The sequence below is a fragment of the Pyricularia grisea genome, chromosome VI, assembly GCF_004355905.1.
Source record: "Pyricularia grisea strain NI907 chromosome VI, whole genome shotgun sequence".
NCBI lineage: Eukaryota > Fungi > Ascomycota > Sordariomycetes > Magnaporthales > Pyriculariaceae > Pyricularia > Pyricularia grisea.
Genome location: NC_044974.1, coordinates 466728 through 491237, shown reverse-complemented (window position 1 = coordinate 491237; position 24510 = coordinate 466728). Strand labels below are relative to the sequence as shown.

Here is a 24510-nt window from a genome sequence, read left to right as displayed (position 1 = left end):
CATCGATATTTGAGGTGAGATTAAATTGAAAATGAAATTGAGATTTGGCGGTGAATGTTTTTCAATATGTAGGGAAAAAGAATATTTTGCCCCAGGCATGAACTAGCAAGAAACCATGTAGATGTAAGGGTTATTGCCGCCTAATAAGCCTGTCGGTTTGCATAGAGTACCTCATTCTCGCGTTTTGGTTGAAGCTGTTTACCTCGTCATTGGTGGTTCAGAAGAGCGAGTGGGGTTCATGGCAATGTAGATAATGCCGTGAAACCACAGACGAGAAGCCACTAAGCTGCGAGCTATGTTGGTTCCGAATCCATGTTGCCAGGATCCTACAGTATCTTGTCGTATTGGGCTGGCTCAATGGCTAGGTCGCTATCTTGGCTTAAATTCCCACCGCAATCAGCACTGGTGTTCACTTAGCACTGACGCATGGCGATTGGGGGTCAGAGCCTTGCTGGTTTGTTAATCCCTTACCTGGAGGAGTGGAGTGAACGTGACGGCTCGGTTCAGCTGACCGAGTATTCTCAATGTGTTAGGGTTCGGTGGGGGTATTGTGGTTGCTACTTAAACAAAGCTGAGGGCTGAGCTACGGCGTATCACACCTATTTAGATGGTAGATTGGACATATCCCTCCACTTCTCCTCTTTTTTTCGCTGGGACCCAGGGTAGACCATCATCATCGAAAGAAGCAGCGCTGCGCTTGACCTGCGGTGTTACAAGGAAGTGAATGATTACCAACCCTTCAAGTGATGTATGTGATCTTATTGGCCCGCAATTCAGAGGCTGATAAAATTGACAAGAGCCCAACGCAGAGTTATTAGTAATAATTTACATGAGCAGAATAACGAAGCCACAGGAGCCGGAGCCAAGTAAGCAACTGCCGCTGCAGTTACAGTCGTTGGAGCAATCTTTGGACCAAATTCGTCTGGATCAAGAGCGAATGCGTAAGAACCAGGAGCAACCGCGTGAGGATCTAGAACAAACTCGCCAAGGGCTAGCGGAAGTACATCAGCAGGTAGAGCAAATAGCTTCGTCGATATTTGCGTCGTAGATTGCCTTCGGATTTGGACCTTGATAACAGGCAGAATGAGGCAAGAGTTGTTAAAGGATTAAGCGACAGGGGACTATTCACACTATTGTTATAGCTATTAGGAACAAAGCAGGTGCCATTTGACCTTGTTTCAAGTGGTTCACCAGCAATTAACTAGAGAGGAGTTTATCGAAATGCTGGCCGGATAATAAATCATTGGCTGATTCCAGGTCCATAGGTATTAATGTTCTTGCAAAATCGATTTCCAACTCTGACCATCTGTCTAGTACACTGTACAACTTGGGATGATGTCATGATGTAGGGCTCAAAGAATACAAAGATGCAAACAAACAAAGAAAATTCGCAGGCTTCCCATCTCATCCTCCTAGCGCAGCCTAATTTTTCCATATCTAACTCCGTTGCCCTGTATTATTCTCGTATTCAATTTGTCAATCAGGCAGTTGCCACCCTTTATCGGGTAGCAAGGCACCAAATATGATCTTGAGGTCTTACTACTAACCGACTTTCTACTTCATTTCGCCAATTGACGCTCACCGCTCGACGTATCGTAGAGTTTCCCGAGGCGTGCATGGCCGAGGCCATCTTTTCCGAAAGGTAGTCAACATATACCCGGGGAAGCCCGAGAGGCGCGACATGTCACTGGAAGACATGTCATGAGAGACGCGCAATGTGTCGGCTGTGAAGTGGGCATTGGTTGGGTTTATGACAAAGAATGGGAAGAGTCGCAACGGTACAAGGAGGGGATGAACATTTTCGAGATGGAGCTCGTGATATCTAAGGAGTCTTGAGACTGTGCAAATGTCAAGTATTTTCTGTATCCTGATATATGCGCCGTATTTGCACCACTGAATCCCTGGATATACCACGTGATTTACCCTTTTCACTTTTGTGCAGGCTACTCAGGCGAGTTTCGCCCGCGTCCAGGTGCTGCTCACGCCATTTAGGGATAGTTTCAGTGCACAGATTAGACAAATCAGCAGAATTTATTATAATATGGATACGGTAATATGTAAGAACCTTTATCTTGAGTGCTTGAAGATAAACTAGCCAAAGAACTTCCTAGGAAAGGATACGGTTACAGGAGAGTCGTATTATCCTTTATGCAGGGCTTGAGTTTAACATTTGAAATGGTAAATATAATTGATTAATGTTTGTCCCAAGAGTGGTCCTGCCCAGGAGTGAATTTGCGAGGTGCATTATTGGCCAGCATTGTGAACATGGCCCTTATTTGTTGATATAATGGAATAAAATTGTGAACTTGGGCTTGAATGCCACGCAAAAACTACCTTTCGACCATAGTCGAAGCGGTGGCTTCCATTTCAATAATTTATCAAATTGACTTTTTTTTATTGTGGTAAAGTACCCATGTTTGGTTACCAAACTTATGATTAACAAAGTCTAGTCAAAGTACGGTGACATTATATCTCCTTGCTATTAAACAATGCTAAAAAAAATAAAACCAAACGGTATCCAAAACTTGACGTTGGAGTTCTGTGGTGCAAAGTTACTGACACACCAAAACTAATGAGGCCAAACTTCAAACTAAGTTCTCCTAATAAACTTGAACAGGCAGTAAAAACAACTTTTTCAGTTTTCATACAGGTGGTAAAGCTGTGAAACGAAGATAAACAGAAGAAGATGGTAGAAGTACACGAAGCTAGAAATCGTGAAGTGCCCCTTTTAAATGAAGCAATTGCTTGGAAATACTGCCAGAACTGCGCAAAGATATAGCTGGAAGCTGGCAAATAACCATCCGAGACATATGAAGACGCTACGATCAATTCATTGAATTCCGCCCTTTTAAGTATGATCTCTCTCTCTCCTCTGCGGTTAAGAATCTTGGTTGATACTGCTTTATACACCGAGGTCCTCTTATGTGTGCCTGGCCTCGACATAAATGGGGTGCGGAAAAGTGGTACTCAACGTCGCCCAACTTTAAGAGCTCTGTTAGTAAATACAAGGTGTATTGAGAATTTAGAAACTCATCGCTTCCAAGTGATTTCTTTTGTTTTTGATTTGATAGTCAAAAGTTTCTCAGACGGTTGTAAAAGAATGGACCAAAAGCGGCTTTCGTTCGGATGTGTTCAAAGCCAGAAAGACACCTCATCGCTGTTGCTGGCTTTTTCCAAAGGCTCAGCATGATTAGCAGGTGAGCTTTTTTGACACTCTTGATTCGGAATAGAAATTCTGTTCAGGTGGTAAAGATGGAAGGGTTATAACGCAGATGGAACAATTTTTCGATCCCTGAATAAAGATACAAAATTACGGGCATCCCGATTGTAAACCCTGCTGAGTTACAGTTGCGGCCTAAAAGTCTCCGCTTTGCCGTTATTTAGCGATTTTGTTGCGGTTAAACAATCACCCCCTTTATTCACTATCAGTATGTACCGCTAGTAACCGCCTTCCGAATTAATAAAGTCCCGCATTTATCACGTATTTAGTCTTTTATTTAATATACTTTTACGGGATTCGGGATCTCAAAAGAACCAGACAATGTAATCCCACCATTGGCAAGCATCAAAACCACGCAACTTCAAGCAAATTCGACCGCGCGGGTCGGCCCTTGCCGCTCCTTGGGGCTTCATCAGGAGGGACCCGCACTGGGCAGGTAATGGCGCTAGCGCGAACGCCCTGCGTGGCTCTTGGACGAAAACTTTATAACCTCCTTCCACCTTCGAACAAGTGAAAGGTAGTTAAGGTAGCTACCTAGTAGATACTCGGGAATAACCCCGAAGTAGCATATAAACTAATAGCAATAGCTTTCGCTTGGCTGCAACATCGGCAGCAGCTAGCTACCTTTGGCGCCAAGACAAAATATTAACCTGTTTATATAATGGAACTTTATTAAAAAATTTCCTAATTATCAATATATTCGATTCAAACGCAGGAATTCGTAGGAAGGTTCAAGGTTATAAAAAATCTCTGCAAACGTGTAGATTACTATGGTGGTAAGGGTAAAAGTCCATCCCCCTGTACAGTCTCCGCTGGTGTGGGCCTTTTGGGCTTTGCCGACTTTGGTAAAAATTTTAAAAAAAAAAAAAAAAAAAAAAAAAAAAAAAAAAACAATTTACGTACCCAATGGCTCCCGCGAACAATTAAATTAATAAAAGCCCACGTACAACCATAAGGTGGCAAGGCGGGTTGTTTTTTCGCCCGTCACCGTAGTAAGGCCTGCCGAAACCCAAAATACTGGGGGCCCGGCCCGGCCCATTAACCCGTGGGTATAATATGGGGGTAGTCTCAGGGCTTATCCATAGACTACGAGCTTCATTAATTAAGCCGTTGCTTAATTCGTGGCTGTGCTTATATCTGTGGGTCCAAACAAAAATCACTCTAGTTTAAATTTGAGGATAATTTGTCCATTTTCGTCTCGCAAATGGAGGTAATTTCTAATCTCAATGTCCAAATTAAACCCCCCTGCGTTGCAGGGTGGACCGAACGTTCCATATACATTTTAGCGACATGGCTTTTTAACAAATTAAATCGGCCGAAAAAAACGCGCCCATTTTAATTTGAGGACATTTTATCGATTATCGTCGAATATAACAAAAATTATATAGTATGCGCACTGTGCATGTACTGTATTTAATGGCGATATAATTTTGTAATTATATTCACCGTACATGAAATGAAATAAAAATGAATAATAATGCTTACATTTTTAACGTTTAATTTAAAGTTTTATATATAAATAATAATATATATATATATATATTTTTTATTTTTTTAAAATAACTAATATATTTTTAATAATATTTACGTATAAAAACTTTTAATTAATTGTAACTCGTTATTATTTTATTTACAGAAATATTAAATTATATAATTTTTAAAATATTAAAACAAAATTTACAGGGACGTTTATATATACGGATTACTTAATATTTAAACTTGGTGAAAATATAAACCCGTTTTAATTGCAAATTCTATTAATAAAATTTATTATTTTACCTATTTAAATACTTATATAAAATTATATAAGTATAATATATTAATTAATCTTACCCCCCATATATAAAATATTTAAATTATTTTTAAAAATTAAAATATAATTAGAAAAATTAAAAGATTTTAAAGTTTATTAAAAATCCAACCTCCATTTGCAAATTAAGGCCACCCATATTCCAATTCGACCAATTTAATTATTAAAAATAGAAAATAAATCGTTATTAATTATATTACTAATTATTATATCCAACGTTTAAACCGTTTATTTTTACGACTTTTATTTGATTAATTATAACGGAATATCGGTTATTAAACTGGTAATATCACCTCCATTTACGACGAAAATTAACAAATTATCCTTAAATTTATACCAAAATAATTTTGGGTTAGACCCACAAATATAAATCAAATAACAAATTAAGCCACGGTTTAATTAGTGGAGCTCGCGTTTAGGGATAAGCCCTAAGATTACGTAATTTTACCAATCCGGCGACCGATATTCCGGTATAATTAATTAAATAAAGATTTTAAAAATAAAAGGTTTATATTATAAATATAATTATTAATAAATTAATTCGCAAATATTATATTTATTTTCTTAATAAATAATTGGGTTAAGTTGGAATATAAATAGTTTTAATGCGTTTATAGTGGTTAATTATATAATTAAAATTTTAACTTTTTCGATTTTATTTAGTTAATATTCTTTTCCGAATACAACTAAAAGGTTTATACATGTTGGGGTCTTTTTAACTTATATATACCAAATATATAATAAGAAAATTACATAGTATAACGTATTAAATATTTGAGTAAATAAAATAAAAATAATACTTATATAATTTAAACTTGAAATAGGCTTGTATTTTTGCCAATTTTAATAATTAAATAATCGCTATGAATAAACGCCCATGTGGACCTATATTTTTAATATTTTAAACATTGGCCATTTTATTATAAATCCCGGATAAGGCTTTTATAACGATACTTTTATTTTATTTCCAGTATACGCTCAGGTAGTTAATAAAATATCCTTAAAATTAAAATGAGCGCGATTTTTTCGGCTAATTAATTGGTCGAAAAACCATATGGTTAAAAGGTATATAAAGCGTTCGTTCCACTTTTGCGAAACTGAGGTGGTTTAGTTTAAATATTAAAATTAGCCCCCCCCCCCCCCTCCCTCCCTACACATCACAGTTTACCCAAGAGCCCCCGACCCACTTATTTGGGCCGCCGCGGGCCCCCATGGGCGGGTTTTGGCAGGCCTTAGTGTAGATGCTTATGTAGATACGTTGATAAGTATGAGAATATACGTTTTATATTATATTCTTTTTACAGATTGCACCGCCCATCTAACTATTATCCACCGAATTACCTTTTGCGAAATCCTTCCTTACGGCGAACGTTGATAAGACCTCATCATCTTCAAAGACCCGGAGACTTTTGACCATGCCTGTGACGATTTTATGCTTATTGCAACAGACCCCCAGTCTTCGCGCTTGAGAGATGAGGTAACCATTAATGTAGTCGATTTCAGTTTGTCGCCCTGCCATGACATCTTGGAGCATGGAACTCTGATTTGCTCTTCCATTCTCGGCAACGGTTTTCACGGAAAGCCAAACATTTTCTTCCTGCCATGCTGATGCTGAGTAAGGCAATGCCTCGGAAATAATTTCTCGCGCAATGGCCTGGGCTTCTTCGAAAAGCGCCCTCATCAACCTGAACCGCAAAGGATTATCGAGGAGTTGACCGAGTTTGCACCGAAAGATTGCCGTCAATGGATTAATGGAGGCATTGACGACTACTTTCCGCAGCTGAGCTATCTTTATGTGGTCCGGAGTCATTAAGACGGGTTGTAGGGCTGGGGTGGCGAGAAGAAGTCGAATCATCAGATCGGGCGGTGGGGATGGGGTTAAATCGGGGTTGAGTAAGTTTTTGGGAGCAAGAGAAACTGCTCCGAACTCAATACCGCCAGATCCAGAGTGGGCAATAGAAAATAGCGATGTTCTGTTTACGCTACGGCCACATACCGCGGCCCAGTACGAAGGCCGCGACTTCGCATCGCTAAATACTGAAGACGTTACTTCGTCCATGACACCTAATGGATGTTAGTAGTGTGAGATGGAAATGTATAACAATGCTATCTTACCCATACCATTCTGCATGAAGCAGATGGTTGAAGAGCTTCCCAAGCGATGCTTTAGTGAGCTTAGGGCTTCACTCGTGGCGTACGTCTTGGTTGCCACAAGTAAAAATTTAATTGGGCTTTTGGGTGGAGTGTAGACAACTTGACGCGTAGCCGGCGAGGAAATCAGCTCGATATCAAAATCGCCACTGTGGTCAATTCTCCCGTTCGTGACGCATCTTATGGCCTCGCCCGACGCGTACCACTGAGAGGCAATTTCGCTCCTATGGAGAAGAAATGTGATGCGCAACCCAGGATGTTCTTTTCTGAGAGCATGAGCAACCAATTGACCTAGGCTGCCAACTCCGAGGATGAAGATGCGGTAATTGTTCATGCTTATTCAAAAGTGGCTGAAATGAATTGAGTTTTGACTTTGTACCCCGTTCAGTCTTGCGTAGGCTGCGTGCTGCTGCTGGTTTTAAAAGGGAATTGGGTGGGTAAATTGAGGGGCAGCACATAATCGAAGCTTCATCACAAGTAAAAGAATAAGGGTACTATATCGACCACTCTCGATTTAATGTAGCTTAAAAATGAAAGTAAAATAAAGTAACATCAAGTTACTTTTTAAAAGCGGGATTAAAGTAAAATAAACCCGAAAGCCTCGAAAAAAAAACATGAGGTAAGGCCCGGAGAAGAGAGTTACGGAGAGGGAAAACTCGAGAAATAGCGCATAATGCCACTTGCCTGGCGTCTCTCCCACTCCCTTTACAAACCGCAAAATGAAACCTTTTCAGGTCCTAATCTTGGAAGATTGACTAGGGCACCGTTACGGAGCTCGGAACCGAGCCACTGCGTAAGGTGCCGATAATTAAACGTTCATAGTATTTTCAACTACGTAGTATTACGGTATTGGTAGGGATAAAATCGTCATCCTCGAACAATTAATACAACGCTGTGGGCCGTGCGGGTGTTCCCGGTTTTGGTAATTCGTTTTTTCTTTTACATAAAGTAAAACATAGTATAGGCCCATGCATATGCATACAGTAACATGGGTAAGGCCTAGTTTCAATGTCCAAACTAAACCCCCCTGCGTTGCAGGGTGGACCGAGCGCTCCATATACCTTTTAGCCACATAGCTTTTCGACTAATTAAACCGGCCGAAAAAATCGCGCCCGTTTAAATTTAAGGACAGTTTGTCGATCATTGTTAGTTTTAATATTTAAACTAAACAACCCCTGCTTTGCAGAAGTGGACCCGGCGTTTTATATACATTTTAACCACATGAGTTTTCGGCCAAATAAATTGCCCGAATAAATCGCGCCCGTTTAAATTTGAGGATATTTAGCCGATTATTATCGCGTGTTACGAAAATTACGCCGTATACGCACTGTGCGCGCATTATATACGCAAAAGGGAATATAATTAAAAATTATATTTTTTTATTTGCAAATATTAAATTAAGAGAAATAGTAAAAATATAATAAAAGTATTACTATATAACCCCCGTTTAAAAAAAGTTTAAATTATATTAGTTTATATAAAAAAAAACACTTAATATATAAATATATAATAAAATTACAAAAAATAATTTCTTATGTTAAATTTAAATATAAAATGGCCAATATTTAAAGAATTATAAAAACTTTTACGTGTGGCCGTTTATTTATATTAAAGTTAATATTATTTTCCACGTGTAAAAATAAATAAATTAAATTTAAAAAGAAAATAATAAGCAAATAAAATTAAAAAATTAAAAAATTTATAAAAAACCAACCTTTACAAATAAATTAAAACTGTTCTTATTTTAATTTGGCCAATTTATTTATTTAAAATAACAGTTAAAATATAATTAATTAATTTATAAGCTATTAAACTTCACATATTAACCATTTATTTAAACGATGCTTATTTAATTAATTGTAGCGAAATATTTAGTATTAAATTGACGAAATTGTGAAGGGGTAGGCCAACGGCCCTGTGACTGTTGGGTTCCCAAATGGAGTTATTATTAAAGCTGAAGGGTAAAGGTATAAGACCGTTGTTTGTTCGCGCTGGCAGGGTGTTTATATAAGGGAGGGTCACGTGTGTCCCCGTTGTTCTAACACGTCATGTGATACGTGCATTCAGCACGAATCCGTTACAGAAATTACCTTTATAAACGACAGGAAGTAACAAATTATTTTTAAATTTAAAACCAAAATTATTTTTGTTCGGACTTTTAAATATAAGTAAAGTTATTAAGAAGATTATAATCACGCGGTTTAATAAATAAAGCCCGCGATTTAAAAATAAGTTTTAAAACTAGGTTTCTTTTTTAAAATTTATAAACTTTAACTTTTTTATTATTGTATGTAAATTTAAAATTGGCAAAACTTTTAGACGTGTTTTTTTAGTTATCGGGTTATTTTTTTACTAACGTTTTATTTTATTAATAATAAATTAATTTAAAAACTACCCTGCACCACGAATAAATAAATTAAAGAATAATAAAATTTAATATTATACCTTATATAATAATAAAATATATGGGATTAATTCCCGTTATATTATATTTTTTAAACGTGTAATAATTGGGTAAAGTAAATAATTTTAACCAGTTTTATATAATTAAAAGTATTAATTATTTACATTTTTTTATCCTTAATAACTCCCCTTTTATTTATATATTATCCAGAATATTTTGTATTAGAATAAAATTATTAAACTATTTATTAATTTTATAATTATAAAATTCATATAATGAAAAATAAAATAAAATAAATTGTCTTATACCGGGGTTAATATTTACTTTAAATTAAAAAACTAAATTAAATATTTGGTGTTATTATAATTAAAGTATGGGGTGACCTGTTTTTATAATAAAATACAGTGGGTTAAAATAATTAAACATATAATAAGGAAATTGGATATTTTTAATAATTGGGGTAAAAAATAATCGATTTTAAACAAATATTAAAATTAATTAAAATTTAATTATTGTTTAATAAATTTAAAGTATAGTTTATTTATATAATAATAAACGTGCCTTAAATAAATTATATCCTTCAATATAATATACTTAATATACTTTACAACCGGTATATTCGGTGTTATATAGTAATTTTATTTTAAAACACGTTAAACTTTGCTAATAAGAAAGCAGTTATTTGCAAATAACGGCGCTACGCGTGGAAAATAAGGTTAATTTTAAATTTTAAATTCCACAGTTTAATATTTATTAAACCGTCAATATAATCGGCGAATATATTAAAAATGGCCACTTTTAACGCGTCTTCTTAAAAATATAATCCCCTTTTAATAATTTATTAAAGTTAAGAAGGTAATTATAATATATAATATACGTGAGTAGAAAATATTTTTTAAACACCGTTAAATATAATAAAATTCCTTTTAATATTTTTTTTAAAAACTTATTATTAGTAATAGGTATGTTAACAGGGGTTTAAGGGTAAACCTTAAATGCGGCGTGGTTAATAACCAATGTTAAAAACGCTGTAATAATCATGGGTAAACCCTGTAAATATAGGGTTGAAATACATTGAAATTTAAAATAAATATTTATAATAATTAGGGAAAATTTTACTTTATTTTCCTTATATATTTTCCGACCTGGAAATAAGAGTCCGCACGCCAAAAGAAATTTTAATGCCGCAGGTGGTTTCCGAAAAACTATTTATATGGGCTTTTAAATAAACATACTTATTTACATATTAGTTATTTTTAAGTTTGCACGTAAATTTTAATTTGTTAAAATTTTTAACCCAATACAGGGTAATAGATTTTTAAATACAAGGTGGGTATTAAACCCGGTACAGGGTAATTAACCCCATTTGCTGGCCTTTAAAAAACAATTTTTATATTTAACAAATTAATGGAATTCCAACAACCTCATTTCGGCGTTATATATTATAGGTTGTATATGAATGAAATTTGGCTTATTATATGCAAAATAATACATATAATTAACAAAGTACAAGTATTTTTAATATAATAAAATAATATTAATAAAAAAATAAAAGATTTATTATTATTAAAAGGATATTTTACCTTGTTATTATACAAATATTATTAAATATTAAAATTTTGTAATAATTCTTTAATAAAGTAAATTTACTATACGGCAAATTAATTGTTATTACAAATATTTCGATTTATTAACTTAATATAAATAAATTAGCAAAACTTAATATGTTAATTACCGTCAGGTGAAAGTTTAAACGTATTTTAAATTAGAATAAGTTTGAAATTGGTGTTAAAAATAATTTCTTGGTGTTCGGAATTAAACTTGCTCGAAAATTAACATTAATTAAACAAAAAACGCGTAAATCTTTATTTATTTCTAAATATAAAACTGGGTAGTAAAAATATAACAATGTGGAAAATAAATCTAACAACGAAGGGTAATATATTGTTAATTATATAAACGGAAATACTTTCACCAATATCAAGTTTAATATTATCGCCAATATATTTTCCAGCAAAATACAAAGCAAATTATTTATTTAAAATAAATGAAATCTTTTATTTAAATATATTAATGGGTGATAAAAACATAATTCTTTTTATAACGCGCAAAATTAGTATTTACAATATAATGACATTTTTATTTCACGCGATAAAAATTGACAAAATATTCTTAAATTAAACAGGCGCGACTTTTTCGGCCAATTAAATTGGTTGAAAAACCATATAGCTAACGTCGCATTAGATAATCCGATAGATCAAGTCATCACATGACAGAGAGCGCTGAGTCAGCGTTAGGAGCAGGATAAAAGAGCATCCGCGCTCTTTTGGCTAGATATCGCTACTCAACCCAATACATGGCTCTCCTACCCGTGTTCGTTAGTGTGCATCAGCTAAAAGGTATATGGAACGCTCGGTGCACATCTGCGAAGCAGGGGTGGTCTAATCTGGGCATGGAGACCAGCGGGTTACCCGATTCGGGTCAAACCCGAAAGCCCACGGGTCAATGGGCCGGGCCGGGCCCCCCAGCTTTTCCGGCTTTGGCAGGCCTTAAACATGGGTGGACCTTTTTGCCTGCTACCGTAAAGTAAACGTCAATATTAAGGTTTCCGTCCTTATAGCGCCGTCCCGAAACCGTCACCCTACCATTTGATCATTTAATATTCGATTTGAAGACGTTACTACCCGATATAAAACAAAGTTATTTACGTTAGAAAGACCTGTCGAAATTTACTTTTCCAAGGCGGAGACAAAGCCCGCGATGTCAGACCAACGAGAAACCTATCTGGACTTCGCTCAGAATCTTTCATTAAAACCTAAAGAACGTTTGTCCACACACGAAGACAGCGAAATCCAACAGCCTCCCGTCGCTGAAATGATTTCCGATGAGGTGGCGGCCACACACAATGGCGAAGCTGTTGAGTTTTGGCAGCAGTACTTCAATGATTTGGATGCCTCTGTGTTTCCCGCCTTGCCCTCGGGCACTGCCGAGCCACGGCCCAGCGCAACAGCCAAGCACGGCTTCTCGTTGCCTGTTGAAGGAGTTCAACAGCAGTGGGAGTTGGGGCTCCTCACTCAAACCGCACTCGCCGTGCTCCTCGCCAAATATACCAACGCTCAGGAAGCACTTTATGGCTTTGTGTTGGAGCAGCTGCCCTCTCACGGGAAGGGGGACCGCCTGACTAGGGGCCCGACCACAGTGACTTTGCCCACTCGCGTCCTGTGCGGGCCGGACCGGTCGGCAGCGGACATCATGCGAGATCTTGCTTCCCACTTTACTTCCACACGCGAGCTTGAGCACATTGGCCTGGACGGCATCTCCGATATCAATGATTTCTGCTTCACAGCCTCGCAGTTTCAAACCTTGTTGATCGTCACAACTGATGAAGGTCTGCATGCCTCCAGCGGCTCCCCCATGACTACGCCAGACCCGTTACCGGTCTACGGAAACCGTGCCCTCTTGATCCACTGTAGCTTCAGTAATGGGTCTGCTTCATTGTTGGCTCATTATGATGTCAATGTGATTGGGGGGGTTCAAGTAACTCGCTTTTTGCGTCAGCTCGGGGCAGCAATCGTCGAGCTTCAGAGCCGCTCTATCCAGCTTCCCTTGGCAGGCATCAACTGTGTCACGGCGGAAGATAGGGAAGAAATAGGGAGGTGGAGCTCGAAGGAGCTGAAGATGTCCGAGCAATGTATACACCAAGTCGTCGCTGAATATGCATTTCGTACCCCAAAAGCTGCTGCCGTGGACTCTTGGGACGGACAATGGACGTTTGCTGAATTAGACAACGTGTCTTCTACTCTGGCGCTATATATCCAGCAGCTCGAGACAAACACCGGCGCTGTTGTGCCGATTTGCTTCGAGAGATCGAAATGGGTTATTGCGAGCATATTTGCCGTGCTCAAGGCTGGCTTGGCCTTCACCCTCATCGACCCGTCTCACCCACGTGCGAGGATAGCCCAGGCCTGCAGACAAACGTCGGCCGTGGTGGCTTTGACTTCCAAGCTCTGCATTGGTACCCTGGAGGACATAGTTCCCCATTGTATAGTGGTGGATGATTTCCTTCTGGCCTCGCACAAGGGTGCCAGTGAAAAGTTCAAACCCTTGGCGAGACCGCAGGACCTCGCTTACATCTTGTTCACCTCTGGAAGCACGGGCCAGCCAAAGGGCAGCATGATAGAGCATCGGGGGTTCACCTCCTGCGCCCTCGAATTCGGTACATCGCTCGGCATTGACAGCAAAACGCGAGCTCTGCAATTCGGCTCGTACGCATTTGGCTCGAGCCAGCTCGAGATCTTGACAACCCTTATGCATGGTGGCTGCGTGTGCATACCAACCGAGGACGACCGGATAAACGACGTGACGGGCTTCATCGAGCGAGCCCGGGTCAATTGGGCAATGCTCACCCCGTCTTTCGTCAAAACAATCGACCCGGACAGTATCCGCGGGCTCCAGACGCTCGTCTTGGCCGGCGAGGCCATGACGGCTGACACGATGAGGACCTGGGCGTCGCGGGTGCGGCTTTTAAACGGCTACGGCCAGAGTGAAACCTCTACAATTTGCTGCGTTGAGGATTTCAGTGCGCCTGGCGCCGTGGTTGGCAGCCTGGGCCGAGGTGTAGGCGCACGCTTGTGGATCACCGATCCCGAGGATATTGACAGACTTGCACCAATCGGAGCCGTGGGTGAGCTTGTTGTTGAAAGCCCTGGCGTGGCGCGTGGCTATATCGGCAGCCAGCAGCAAAGCAACTCGCCGTTTTACCCAACACCGCCAAAATGGTACCACGAGGGGGAAGGCCATGATGGTTTTCGATTTTACAGAACCGGCGATTTAGTTCGCTACCAGTCTGATGGTACACTTGTGTATCTTGGACGCAAGGACTTGCAGGTTAAGATAAGGGGTCAGCGTGTCGAGATCGGCGACGTTGAGACTCATCTAAGAGGGCAGTTACCAGTCGATATAACACCAGTCGTGGAGGCTATTGAGAGCCCCGGTGCATCCGGAAGTGTTATCTTGGTCGCCTTCTTGGTAGATTTGGCACAAAAGGATGCGGAGAACCCAGACACAGTCTCGGCAGCGGCAGCCGCGGCTGTGTTGATAGACGGGAAAGATGCACAAAGCATTAGTTCCAAGTTGCAACAAGTGGTGCCTCAGCACTCCATCCCGTCCCATTATATTCGTTTGCGCCGCCTCCCCCGTGGCGCCACTGGAAAAATGGACCGAAAACGCCTCCGGGTGATAGGAGCGGAGGTGTTACAACAAAAGGTCTTTGGGGGCCAAAGTTCCGCCTCGGAGTGCAGTGTCGCCCAAAGATTACATTCGGGAAGCCCCTTACAACAGATTTGGTTTGAGAGTTTAGGTTTAAATCCTACTGCCGACATTCGGACGAACAACTTTTTTGACCTGGGTGGAGATTCCATCGCAGCTATAAAGGTGGTAAACTTGGCAAGGCGACGCGGCATTGTCATAACTGTGGCTGATGTTATGCGGAACCCGACGCTGCCAGGTCTGGAGGCCGCGGTGAGGCAGCATGGTGTCGTACATGCCTCCATTCGCTATTCTGAATACCAGGAACCGACCGTATTGTCTTTTGCCCAGGGCCGCATGTGGTTTTTACACAAGCTTAACAGCGGTGCCCCGTGGTACCTCATCCCACTCGCCAGCCGACTCCGAGGCCCTCTGCGTCTAGATGCGCTTTCCAGGGCTCTACATGGACTCGAAAAACGTCATGAGACTTTACGCACAACCTTTGAAGAGCGGGACGGTGTTGGCATGCAAGTTGTTCATCCTCCTCGCGCCGAGGTGTTTGAGCTCCTCGACTTGACAGACGGCAGCTCCGACTACAAGGAGGTGCTGCATCGCCTACAGACAACCCCCATCGACATAACAAAAGAGTTTGGCTGGAGGGTGAACTTGTTGCGGCTTGGCAAAAATGACCATGTGCTATCTATTGTTTTGCATCATATAATTTCTGATGGCTGGTCTGTGGACCTTTTACTCGGGGAACTTGGTTTATTTTATGGCGCGGCGGACCAAGATCCTCTGTCCTGCGGGGCCCCCCTCCCCATTCAATACCGCAACTTTGCCGAATGGCAACAGCAGCTGGAGACCAACCCGGATCAAACTGCCGAGTACGAGCGCCAGCTCCGTTACTGGATTGGACAATTAAAAGACAGTTCTCCCGCCGAGCTCATTGCAGACTTCCCTAGGCCCCCCATATTATCCGGCGAAGCTGACGCTGTTCGATTTTCGATACAAGGCGAGCTTTACGATGCCTTGAAAGCATTTTCCAATCTCTATCAAGTAACAGACTTCGCAGTCCTTTTGGCAACTTTCCGTGCTACCCACTATCGGATGGTAGGAGCAGAGAACGCAGCGATCGGTGTACCCGCTGCTGGTCGCACCCGGCCTGAACTGGAGGACTTGGTTGGATTTTTCGTCAACACCCAGTGCATTCAATTGCCAATTGGACCTGGGGAAACCTTTGAGACACTGGTGCAGCAAGCCTGGCTAAATTCGACGACCGCGCTGGAGAATCAAGATGTTCCTTTTGAGCGGGTTGTGGCCGAGGTCGCCCCTGGATTACACGATATGTCGCGGAATCCTCTCGTTCAACTTATGTTCGCCGTTCATTCACAGACCAATCTTCGGGATATTGAGCTGCAGGGACTCGTCAATGAGAAAGTTCCCTTGGCCACGCCCACACGGTTTGACGTAGAGTTCCATCTTTTCAACGAGGAGGGAAGGTTTGCCGGCGAAGTACTCTTTTCCAAAGATCTTTTCCTTCCCCAATCCGTGAATGGCATGGTGTCCATATTTTTGGAAATTTTACGTCAGGGCATCGCTGAGCCACATAAGCCTCTGGCAACACTAGCCTTGACTGACGGGCTCCCTGAGGTTGCTCGTGCTCTGCAACCGGGAGAGACCGATTATTGGCAAGATTTGAGTGTTGTGGACGTTTTTCTCGCACAGGTGAAAAGCAGCCCGGACGCCATCGCTATAATCGATGCGTCTTCATCTTTCACCTATGCTGAACTGGACTTTCAATCCACCAAGTTGGCCAGCTGGCTAGGTCGGCGGGAGATAACGCCTGAAACCCTCGTTGGTGTATTGGCGCCAAGGTCGTGCGAGGCTGTCGTGGCTTTCTTGGGGGTTTTGAAGGCCAACTTGGCCTATCTGCCGCTCGACGTCAGCTCGCCCACGGCTCGCATTGATGCGATTTTATCATCTGTCCCAGGCGAAAAATTAATTTTGGTTGGATCAGATGTGACTATACCAACCCTTCAGACAACAAACTTGGACTTTGTCCCGATCAATGACACTGTTGAAAAGAATAGTCCCTCCGACGACGAGAAACCCTCAACGCGCCCAGGGCCTAACAGTCTGGCCTACGCCATCTTTACATCTGGGTCGACGGGAAAGCCAAAAGGGGTTATGATCGAACATAAGAGCATATTGCGACTGGTGAAAGGGACCAAGTCGGTAACCGCTTTGCACCCGTCACAGCCATTAAGAGTGGCACACTTGGCCAATACCGCTTTTGACGCGTCGATTTGGGAGACTTATCTGGCAATCCTCACCGGGGGAACGTTGATTTGCATCGACTATTTCACCACGATTGACGCGAAAAAGCTAGGAGACGTCTTCGTACGGAAATCGGTCAACGTCGCTCTACTTTCTCCTTCCCTGCTGAAGACATTGCTGACGCACAAGCCAGAGGCGATAAGTGGCCTGAATGTGCTATTCATCGGTGGCGACCGACTCGACGAGCGGGATACGCTCAAAGCACAAGCGTTGATCCCTCATGGGGTGTTCAACGCTTACGGCCCTACTGAGAATGGTGTCATTAGCACAATATTCCACGTCAAAAACAGGGACGCGAGCGACAGATTTGTTAATGGCGTTCCGATTGGGCACGCCTTCAGTGACTCCAAGGCATATGTGATGGACCCTGAGCAGAACATAGTGCCGGCTGGTGTGATGGGCGAGCTCGTTGTAGCCGGCCAGGGCCTTGCACGGGGGTACATAGGTCCTGACTTGGACATGGGTCGCTTTGTACACATTAATATTGACGGCCAATCCGTGCGGGTGTACCGTACCGGCGACAAAGTGCGGTGGCGGCCGGATGGCGAACTCGAATTCTTCGGTCGGCTGGACCAGCAAGTCAAGGTGCGAGGTCATCGCATTGAACCAGCGGAAATCGAAGCGGAAATAATGAGACATGAGCTTGTGCATGAAGCCGCAGTCGTTCTTTGTCCTCATGACGGCCGGGAAGAGCTGGTCGGCTTTGCGACTGTGGACGACACCAAGTCTACTGCGCCGAGCGAAATGGACAAACAAGTTGGGGATTGGAAGGATCTCTTTGACAACAGTGCTTATGCCGACATCCAATCCATAGACACATCCATAATTGGTCGCGACTTCAGTGGCTGGACGTCCATGGTTGATGGTAGCTTGATCGACAGGGTTGAGATGGAGGAGTGGCTTGACGATACCGTGCACACACTTTTGGACGGTCAACCGGCCGGACATGTCCTCGAGATTGGAACCGGCAGTGGCATGATACTCTTCAACTTGGGTGACGGTCTCGAAAGTTATGTTGGTCTGGAACCGTCCGGACCGGCAGTGGCGTTTGTCACAAAAGTCATCAAGTCAATGCCGGCCCTGGCAGAGCGGGCAAAGGTGCATATGGGCATGGCGACTGATTTGCCCCGTCTCCAAGGCCTCCGTCCTGAGTTGGTAGTGGTCAACTCGGTGGCTCAATACTTCCCATCTCTCAAATATCTGGAAGAAGTAATCGACGTCTTGGTATCGATACCAGGCATCCGACGCTTGTTTTTCGGCGACATGCGGTCCTATGCCATCAATCAACAATTCCTCGTAGCCCGGGTACTGCATAAAATTGGCATTAACGTCACAAAGGCCGAAGTACGTGAAAAAGTTGCCGAGCTGGAGGAAAACGAAGAGGAGTTGCTTGTCGACCCTGCCTTCTTCGCACAACTCGTGAAGAAAATGCCTCACCGCGTCCGGCATGTCGAGATCCTGCCCAAAAAGATGAGAGCTGCCAATGAGCTCAGCTCTTACCGTTATTCCGCTGTTATCCACCTGCACACCCCTGACGAGCCGGCTTCGCCTATTTACGAAGTCGAAGAGAGTTCATGGACGGATTTCACAAAGACCAAAATGGATGGCCAGATGCTTTCGTCCTTGTTGCAACATTCTAAAGGTCACATGGTCCCCATCGGCAATATTCCTCACAGCATGACTATCAAGGAGCGGTACATTCTCGAGTCGCTAGACGGTGAGAACGAACCGGGTTGGATCTCGAGCGCCCAATCTCGTGCCAAACAATGCGCATCCTTGTCAGTGGCAGAGCTCCTGAGACTTGGTGAAGAAGCTGGGTACTCTGTTGAGCTGAGCTGGGCCCGACAAAGATCACAACAAGGCGGGCTTGACGTCGTCTTCTACCGTCTCGATAACACACACAAGAAGCAGCGGACCTTGTTCCGCTTCCCTGCCGACTCCGACTCCAGTCGCAGCCTCGCAAGCGTGCCGACACAAAAGCTGCGGGATCGTCGTATCGAAACAGAAATCCGCAGCCAGTTGAAAGCCGCGCTCCCAGCTTATATGGTCCCGGCACACATTATCATTCTTAATCAGTTGCCTATCACCGTCAACGGTAAGCTGGACCGTAAAGGGCTAGCAGACAAAGCCAAAACACTGTTGAAAAAAGAGCCCGGCCGGATTACATGGGAAGCACCGCGTACCGAAGTAGAAATTGCGTTGTGCGAGGAATTTTCCAAAATTCTCGGCGTCAAAGTTAGCGCGGCGGACAACTTTTTTGACTTGGGTGGACATTCACTCATGGCCACGAGGTTGTTATCGCGTATCAACCGCCGCTTGGACGCGGATGCATCCGTCAAACTTCTTTTCACCTATCCCGTGGTCAAGGACCTTGCCGCTGCCCTGGAGCAGGAGCAAGGCTCGGCGTTATACAAGCCCATCACCAGCACCGAATACCAAGGACCTTTGGAACAGTCCTTTGCCCAGGGGCGATTGTGGTTTTTGGATCAGCTGAATCCCAACGCAACTTTATACATTATGCCTCTGGCTCTACGCTTGCGCGGCCACCTCCAAGTTGACGCACTCGCGGAAGCTTTACGTGTCCTCGAACAGCGCCATGAAGCATTACGTACTACATTTAAACTAGGCGAAGGAGGTGTCGGTCTGCAAGTCGTCCACCCCCCTCGGGCCGAGGTGCTCACAATACTCGACGTTGCGGATGGAAACTACGAAGACATCTTACGCCGTGAACAAACACAGCCTTTTGACTTGACTTCGGAGTTTAGCTGGCGGGTTCACCTTTTGCGACTTGGCGAAAACGAACACGTGCTGTCAATTGTCATGCATCACATCATATATGACGGCTGGTCCATTGAAATTCTTTGCCGGGAATTAAGCAACCTTTATTCAGCTTTGGTCCATGGGAAGGATCCTACACCCAGCTTGCCGCCAATTGCTGTCCAATACCGTGACTTCTCTGTGTGGCAAAAGGAGGCCGATCAAGTGGCTGAACACGAACGGCAGTTGGTGTATTGGGCTAAGCAGTTGCAGGATAGTGTACCAGCTGAGTTCTTTTGCGACTTTCCCCGGCCTGACAACCCATCGGGCAAAGCTGGCGTTGTTTCCGCTGCCATAGAAGGCTCCTTGTACGAGAACTTGCAAGCTTTCGGCCGGGCACGGAGGATAACCACATTCAACATCCTGCTTGCCGCCTTCCGTGCAGCACATTACCGCCTTACTGGGGCCGAAGACGCAGCTGTCGGCACGCCAGTAGCCAACCGCAATAGGCCCGAACTCGAAAATATCGTTGGCTTTTTCACAAACACACAATGCATACGTATCCGCCTCGACGCCGGTGTCACCTTCAGCGGGCTAGTCGAGCAGGTTCGTCATACGACGGCAGCTGCCATGGAACACCAGGATGTCCCCTTTGACCGTATCGTCTCGCGTGTATACCATGGGTCAAACCGGCATTCGCAGAACCCGCTGGTTCAACTCATGTTTGCTGTTCAGACTCAAGATGATCTTGGTGCAATCAGATTGGAGAGGCTCACCACGGAGTCCCTGGTAACAATGCCTTCGACCCGATTCGATATGGAGCTCCACTTGTCCCAAGAAGCGGGCAGAATGTCAGCCACCGTCCTTTTTGCCCAAGATTTATTCCATCCTGCCACAGTGCGCAGTATCCTTTCCGTCTTCTGCGAGACGTTACGGCGTGGCCTTGCGGATCCTGATGTGCCGATTGCAGAGCTGCCTCTCACGGATGGGGTGGCCGAACTTGACGGCATGGGCTTGTCGCAGGTTGAGAGCACGGCTTATCCACGCGATATGAGCATTGTCGACCTCTTCCAGGCCCAAGTGAAGCTCAACCGCGACGCCATTGCCGTGACAGACACGTCGTCGCGACTGACATACGCAGAACTTGACGAGCAATCTGACAAACTGGCCTCCTGGCTATGTTTACGTGGGCTACGGCCGGAAGCGCTTGTCGGCGTGCTTGCGCCGCGCTCGTGCGAGTCCATCGTCGCAATGCTAGGGATTCTCAAAGCCTGCCTCGCCTATCTCCCTCTCGACGTTAATGTCCCGGCAGACCGCATCGAGGCTATACTGTCCGCGGTCCCCGGTCACAAGCTTATCCTGTGCGGCTCCAGCGAGCGTGCGGTGGAAAAACAATGGCCTGACACAGAACTGGTATACATAAGCCATGCTCTAGGCCGTGGAGACCATGGGACGTCACCCACGCAACGGCCCCTTGCCACTAGCCTCGCTTATGTCGTCTTCACATCAGGGTCAACCGGGAAGCCCAAAGGTGTAATGATAGAGCATCGAGGGGTCATACGTCTCGTAAAGGATAGTAATGTCGCCGCCCGCCTTCCAGGCGCTCCCTCGGTGGCACACGTTGCCAACATTGCTTTTGACATGGCTGTTTGGGAGATTTATGCGCCCCTGCTCAACGGTGGAAAAATAATCTGTATCGATCGATTTGCCGCATTGGACTGCAAAGAGCTCGAGTCCAGTTTTGCTCGAGAGGGGGTCCAAGCTGCTATGTTGCCAACCGCGGTGGTCAAACGATGCATAGTTGACGCGCCCGATTTGCTAAGATCGATGCATACCCTTCTCGTCGGTGGTGAACTATTCGACGCCAACGATGCCGTCAAGGTGCGTGCCCTCGTGCCCAATGGTAATCTTTACAACGTGTACGGCCCAACGGAAAACACCATCTTGAGCACCATACATCAGTTCAACGTCTCGGAACACTATGTCAACGGTGTGCCCATCGGCAAAGCCGTCAGTAATTCTGGCGCATACGTCATGGACTCCCAGCAAAGGCTGGTTTCCATCGGCGTCGTGGGAGAACTTGTCCTTACTGGGGACGGGCTTGCTCGAGGATATACCGATCCAGCCCTGAACCAGGGCCGCTTCATTTTTATCAATCTCGACAACCAGGTTGTGCGAGCTTATCGGACGGGTGATCGCGTACGTCATCGACCAAAGGATGGCAGCATCGAGTTCCTCGGACGCATGGATCAGCAAGTCAAGATACGCGGGCACCGGGTCGAGCCCGCAGAGGTTGAAACCGCCCTACTGGCTCACCATTTAGTTCATGAAGCCATCGTCGTTGTCCGACGGCTGGAAGGCAGCGATCCTGATTTGGTTGGGTTCGTGACTGCCCAGAGCGACGATTCCACGCATCCCAGTTCGATTGGCGATGCCACCTCCACTGTCAATGGGCTCGGAGGTCAGAGTGGCACTTCTGATATCGAAGCAAAGATCTTGAACAGCCTCAGGGGCTTGCTTCCATCCTACATGGTACCCAAGCGTGTTGTTGTGCTGGACAAGATGCCCCTCAACGAAAACGGCAAAGTGGATCGGAAGTCACTCTCTGTGGACGCTCAGGCGGTGCCGACTGTTGACGAAGCCATGGTCAAGCGTCATGGGCCGCGAAACCATGTAGAAGCGATTGTGTGTGGACAATTCTCTGCAGTGCTCGACGTCGAAGTAGACATCTCGGACAACTTCTTCCACCTCGGCGGGCACTCTCTCTTGGCTGCAAAGGTGGCATCGTCCATAAGCCGCTTGGTGCATGCTCGGGTCTCTGTCAGACACATCTTCAACAACCCCGTTGTCGAAGAGCTGGCAGCCAAGATCCAGTCCGACTTGCTGCTTGACCCTAAGGCCAGCCTCGGTGCTCCTTCGCTACCCATTACCGCCCCATTCGAGCTTATTTCTCCCAAGACTTTGCAGGAATCAATCCTATGTGAAGCAAGCCTGCGACTACCGCAGTATGATGGCTCCATTCAAGATGTTTATCCTGCCACGCACACACAGAAGCTATATCTACACAACCCTGCAACGGGCAGTCCAAGACCAATGGTACCCTTCGTCATCAGCTTTCCCCCTGGTTCCGACTGCTCTCGGGCTGTCGAGACGTGCTCAGCCCTTTTTCAACATTTTGACATTTTCCGGACCATTTTCCTATGTATCGACGGCGCCTACTACCAGGTGGTGCTAAAGAACATTCCCGTACCAATTGTTATAAGCGAAACTGAAGACGACAGACTCACCAATTCCACATCTGATCTTCTGCAAGGGGATAACAGAAAACCTACTCGACTTGGAGAGCCAGCTTTCCATTGCACAGTGTTGAAGAACAAGTCGCTTTCGGTCGTGCTCCAGATGTCCCATGCCATTTACGATGGCTTGAGTCTTGAGCACATCGTGTACGCTGTCCACGGACTGTACCACGGAAGCTCTCTGCCCCGACCGCCTAGCTTCGTGAGCTACATGCAGAATCTAGCCGACAGCCGGGAAGAGGGTTATACTTTTTGGCGCTCGCTCTTGTCGGGCTCATCCATGACAGTCTTGGAGACATGCCACCACATGCGACTACGCCAGGGCTCTGGCAGTGGCTACCTTTCACGCATACTGGAAGTCCCGCGTCACAAGAGCAAGCTCAACATCACCCTGGCAACAGTTTTCACTGCGGCCTGCGCACTGGCCCTTTCCGAGGAGTCGGCATCCGGGGATGTGCTATTTGGACGTGTGGTATCCGGAAGGCATCCTCTGCCCGCGGCTTACCAACACGTCGTCGGGCCCTGTACCAACACGGTGCCTGTGCGGGTCTCGACTAAAAACATCAGCCGGGTGGATTTGCTGCGCCAGGTTCAAGATCAGCACTTGCGTAGCCTGCCGTACGAAGCGATAGGGTTCGGTGAGATCAAGGAACATTGCGCCGACTGGTCAGATGCAACCGACAACTACGGCTGTCGCGTGGCTTTCCACAACTTTGATCCCCGGCCACAGAGCGGGGTCGAGGGTCACCGCATCAAGTTGGAGACTGCAGCTCTCGAGGTTCGGGAGCGTCAGTTGAGGCAGGGGGGCTCCGTTGTGCAGGAGTCGTCATGGGACGAAGAAGCTTTGTATGATGTCGAGTTGGAGGGGTTTGTTGAGCAAAACGGGCGTCGCTTACGAATCGGCATCAAAGCAAGCCGGCAGGCTGTCGAGGAGGGTGTGGTTGATCACTTGTTGGAACAAGTTTGCACAAATTTCTTAGCCTTAAACACAGATTTACAAGACCCGACCACCTAGATAACGTCAAGGGTATAAGGACTTTATCTACAGCTAGGTCAATTCAAGGCCTGAACTTTGTCAATAAATATTTTTTCAACTTCAAATGCTTTGTTCACTGCGATATATTGACTTGACTTGTTTGCGAATCGTGGAGTATCAGAGTGCGGCCAAAGGCGAGCAAGGCATTCTCTATGGGGAGGGGGCGATTAACCACCTGCATACTGCGCATGCATCACTGAAAGGACCGTCTTTTCAGTGAGGAATTACTCCATTGGAGAGGTTCCAACGCCG

The 24510-nt window shown here is 44.5% G+C and overlaps 3 protein-coding genes across 3 annotated transcripts; 2 read left to right on the top strand and 1 right to left on the bottom strand.

Annotated features, from left to right (window-relative positions):
* Positions 1–1599: 1599 nt before the first annotated feature.
* PgNI_11273 (uncharacterized protein) lies at positions 1600–1836 on the top strand (the record flags this gene model as incomplete). Its single annotated transcript, XM_031131243.1, has 1 exon — positions 1600–1836. A coding segment is annotated over one exon (237 nt), but the record flags the coding sequence as incomplete, so codon positions are not given.
* Positions 1837–6348: 4512 nt separating this feature from the next.
* Positions 6349–7515, bottom strand: PgNI_11272 (uncharacterized protein; the record flags this gene model as incomplete). Its single annotated transcript, XM_031131242.1, has 2 exons — positions 6349–7094; positions 7152–7515. The coding sequence occupies 2 exons, from the start codon at positions 7513–7515 to the stop codon at positions 6349–6351; spliced, it is 1110 nt and encodes a 369-aa protein (XP_030976771.1).
* A 4944-nt stretch (positions 7516–12459) lies between these two features.
* PgNI_11271 (uncharacterized protein) lies at positions 12460–24237 on the top strand (the record flags this gene model as incomplete). The annotated part of the gene is made up of 2 exons (XM_031131241.1): positions 12460–13721; positions 14166–24237. 2 exons carry the CDS (start codon positions 12460–12462, stop codon positions 24235–24237), a joined length of 11334 nt encoding a protein of 3777 aa, XP_030976774.1.
* Positions 24238–24510: the final 273 nt, after the last annotated feature.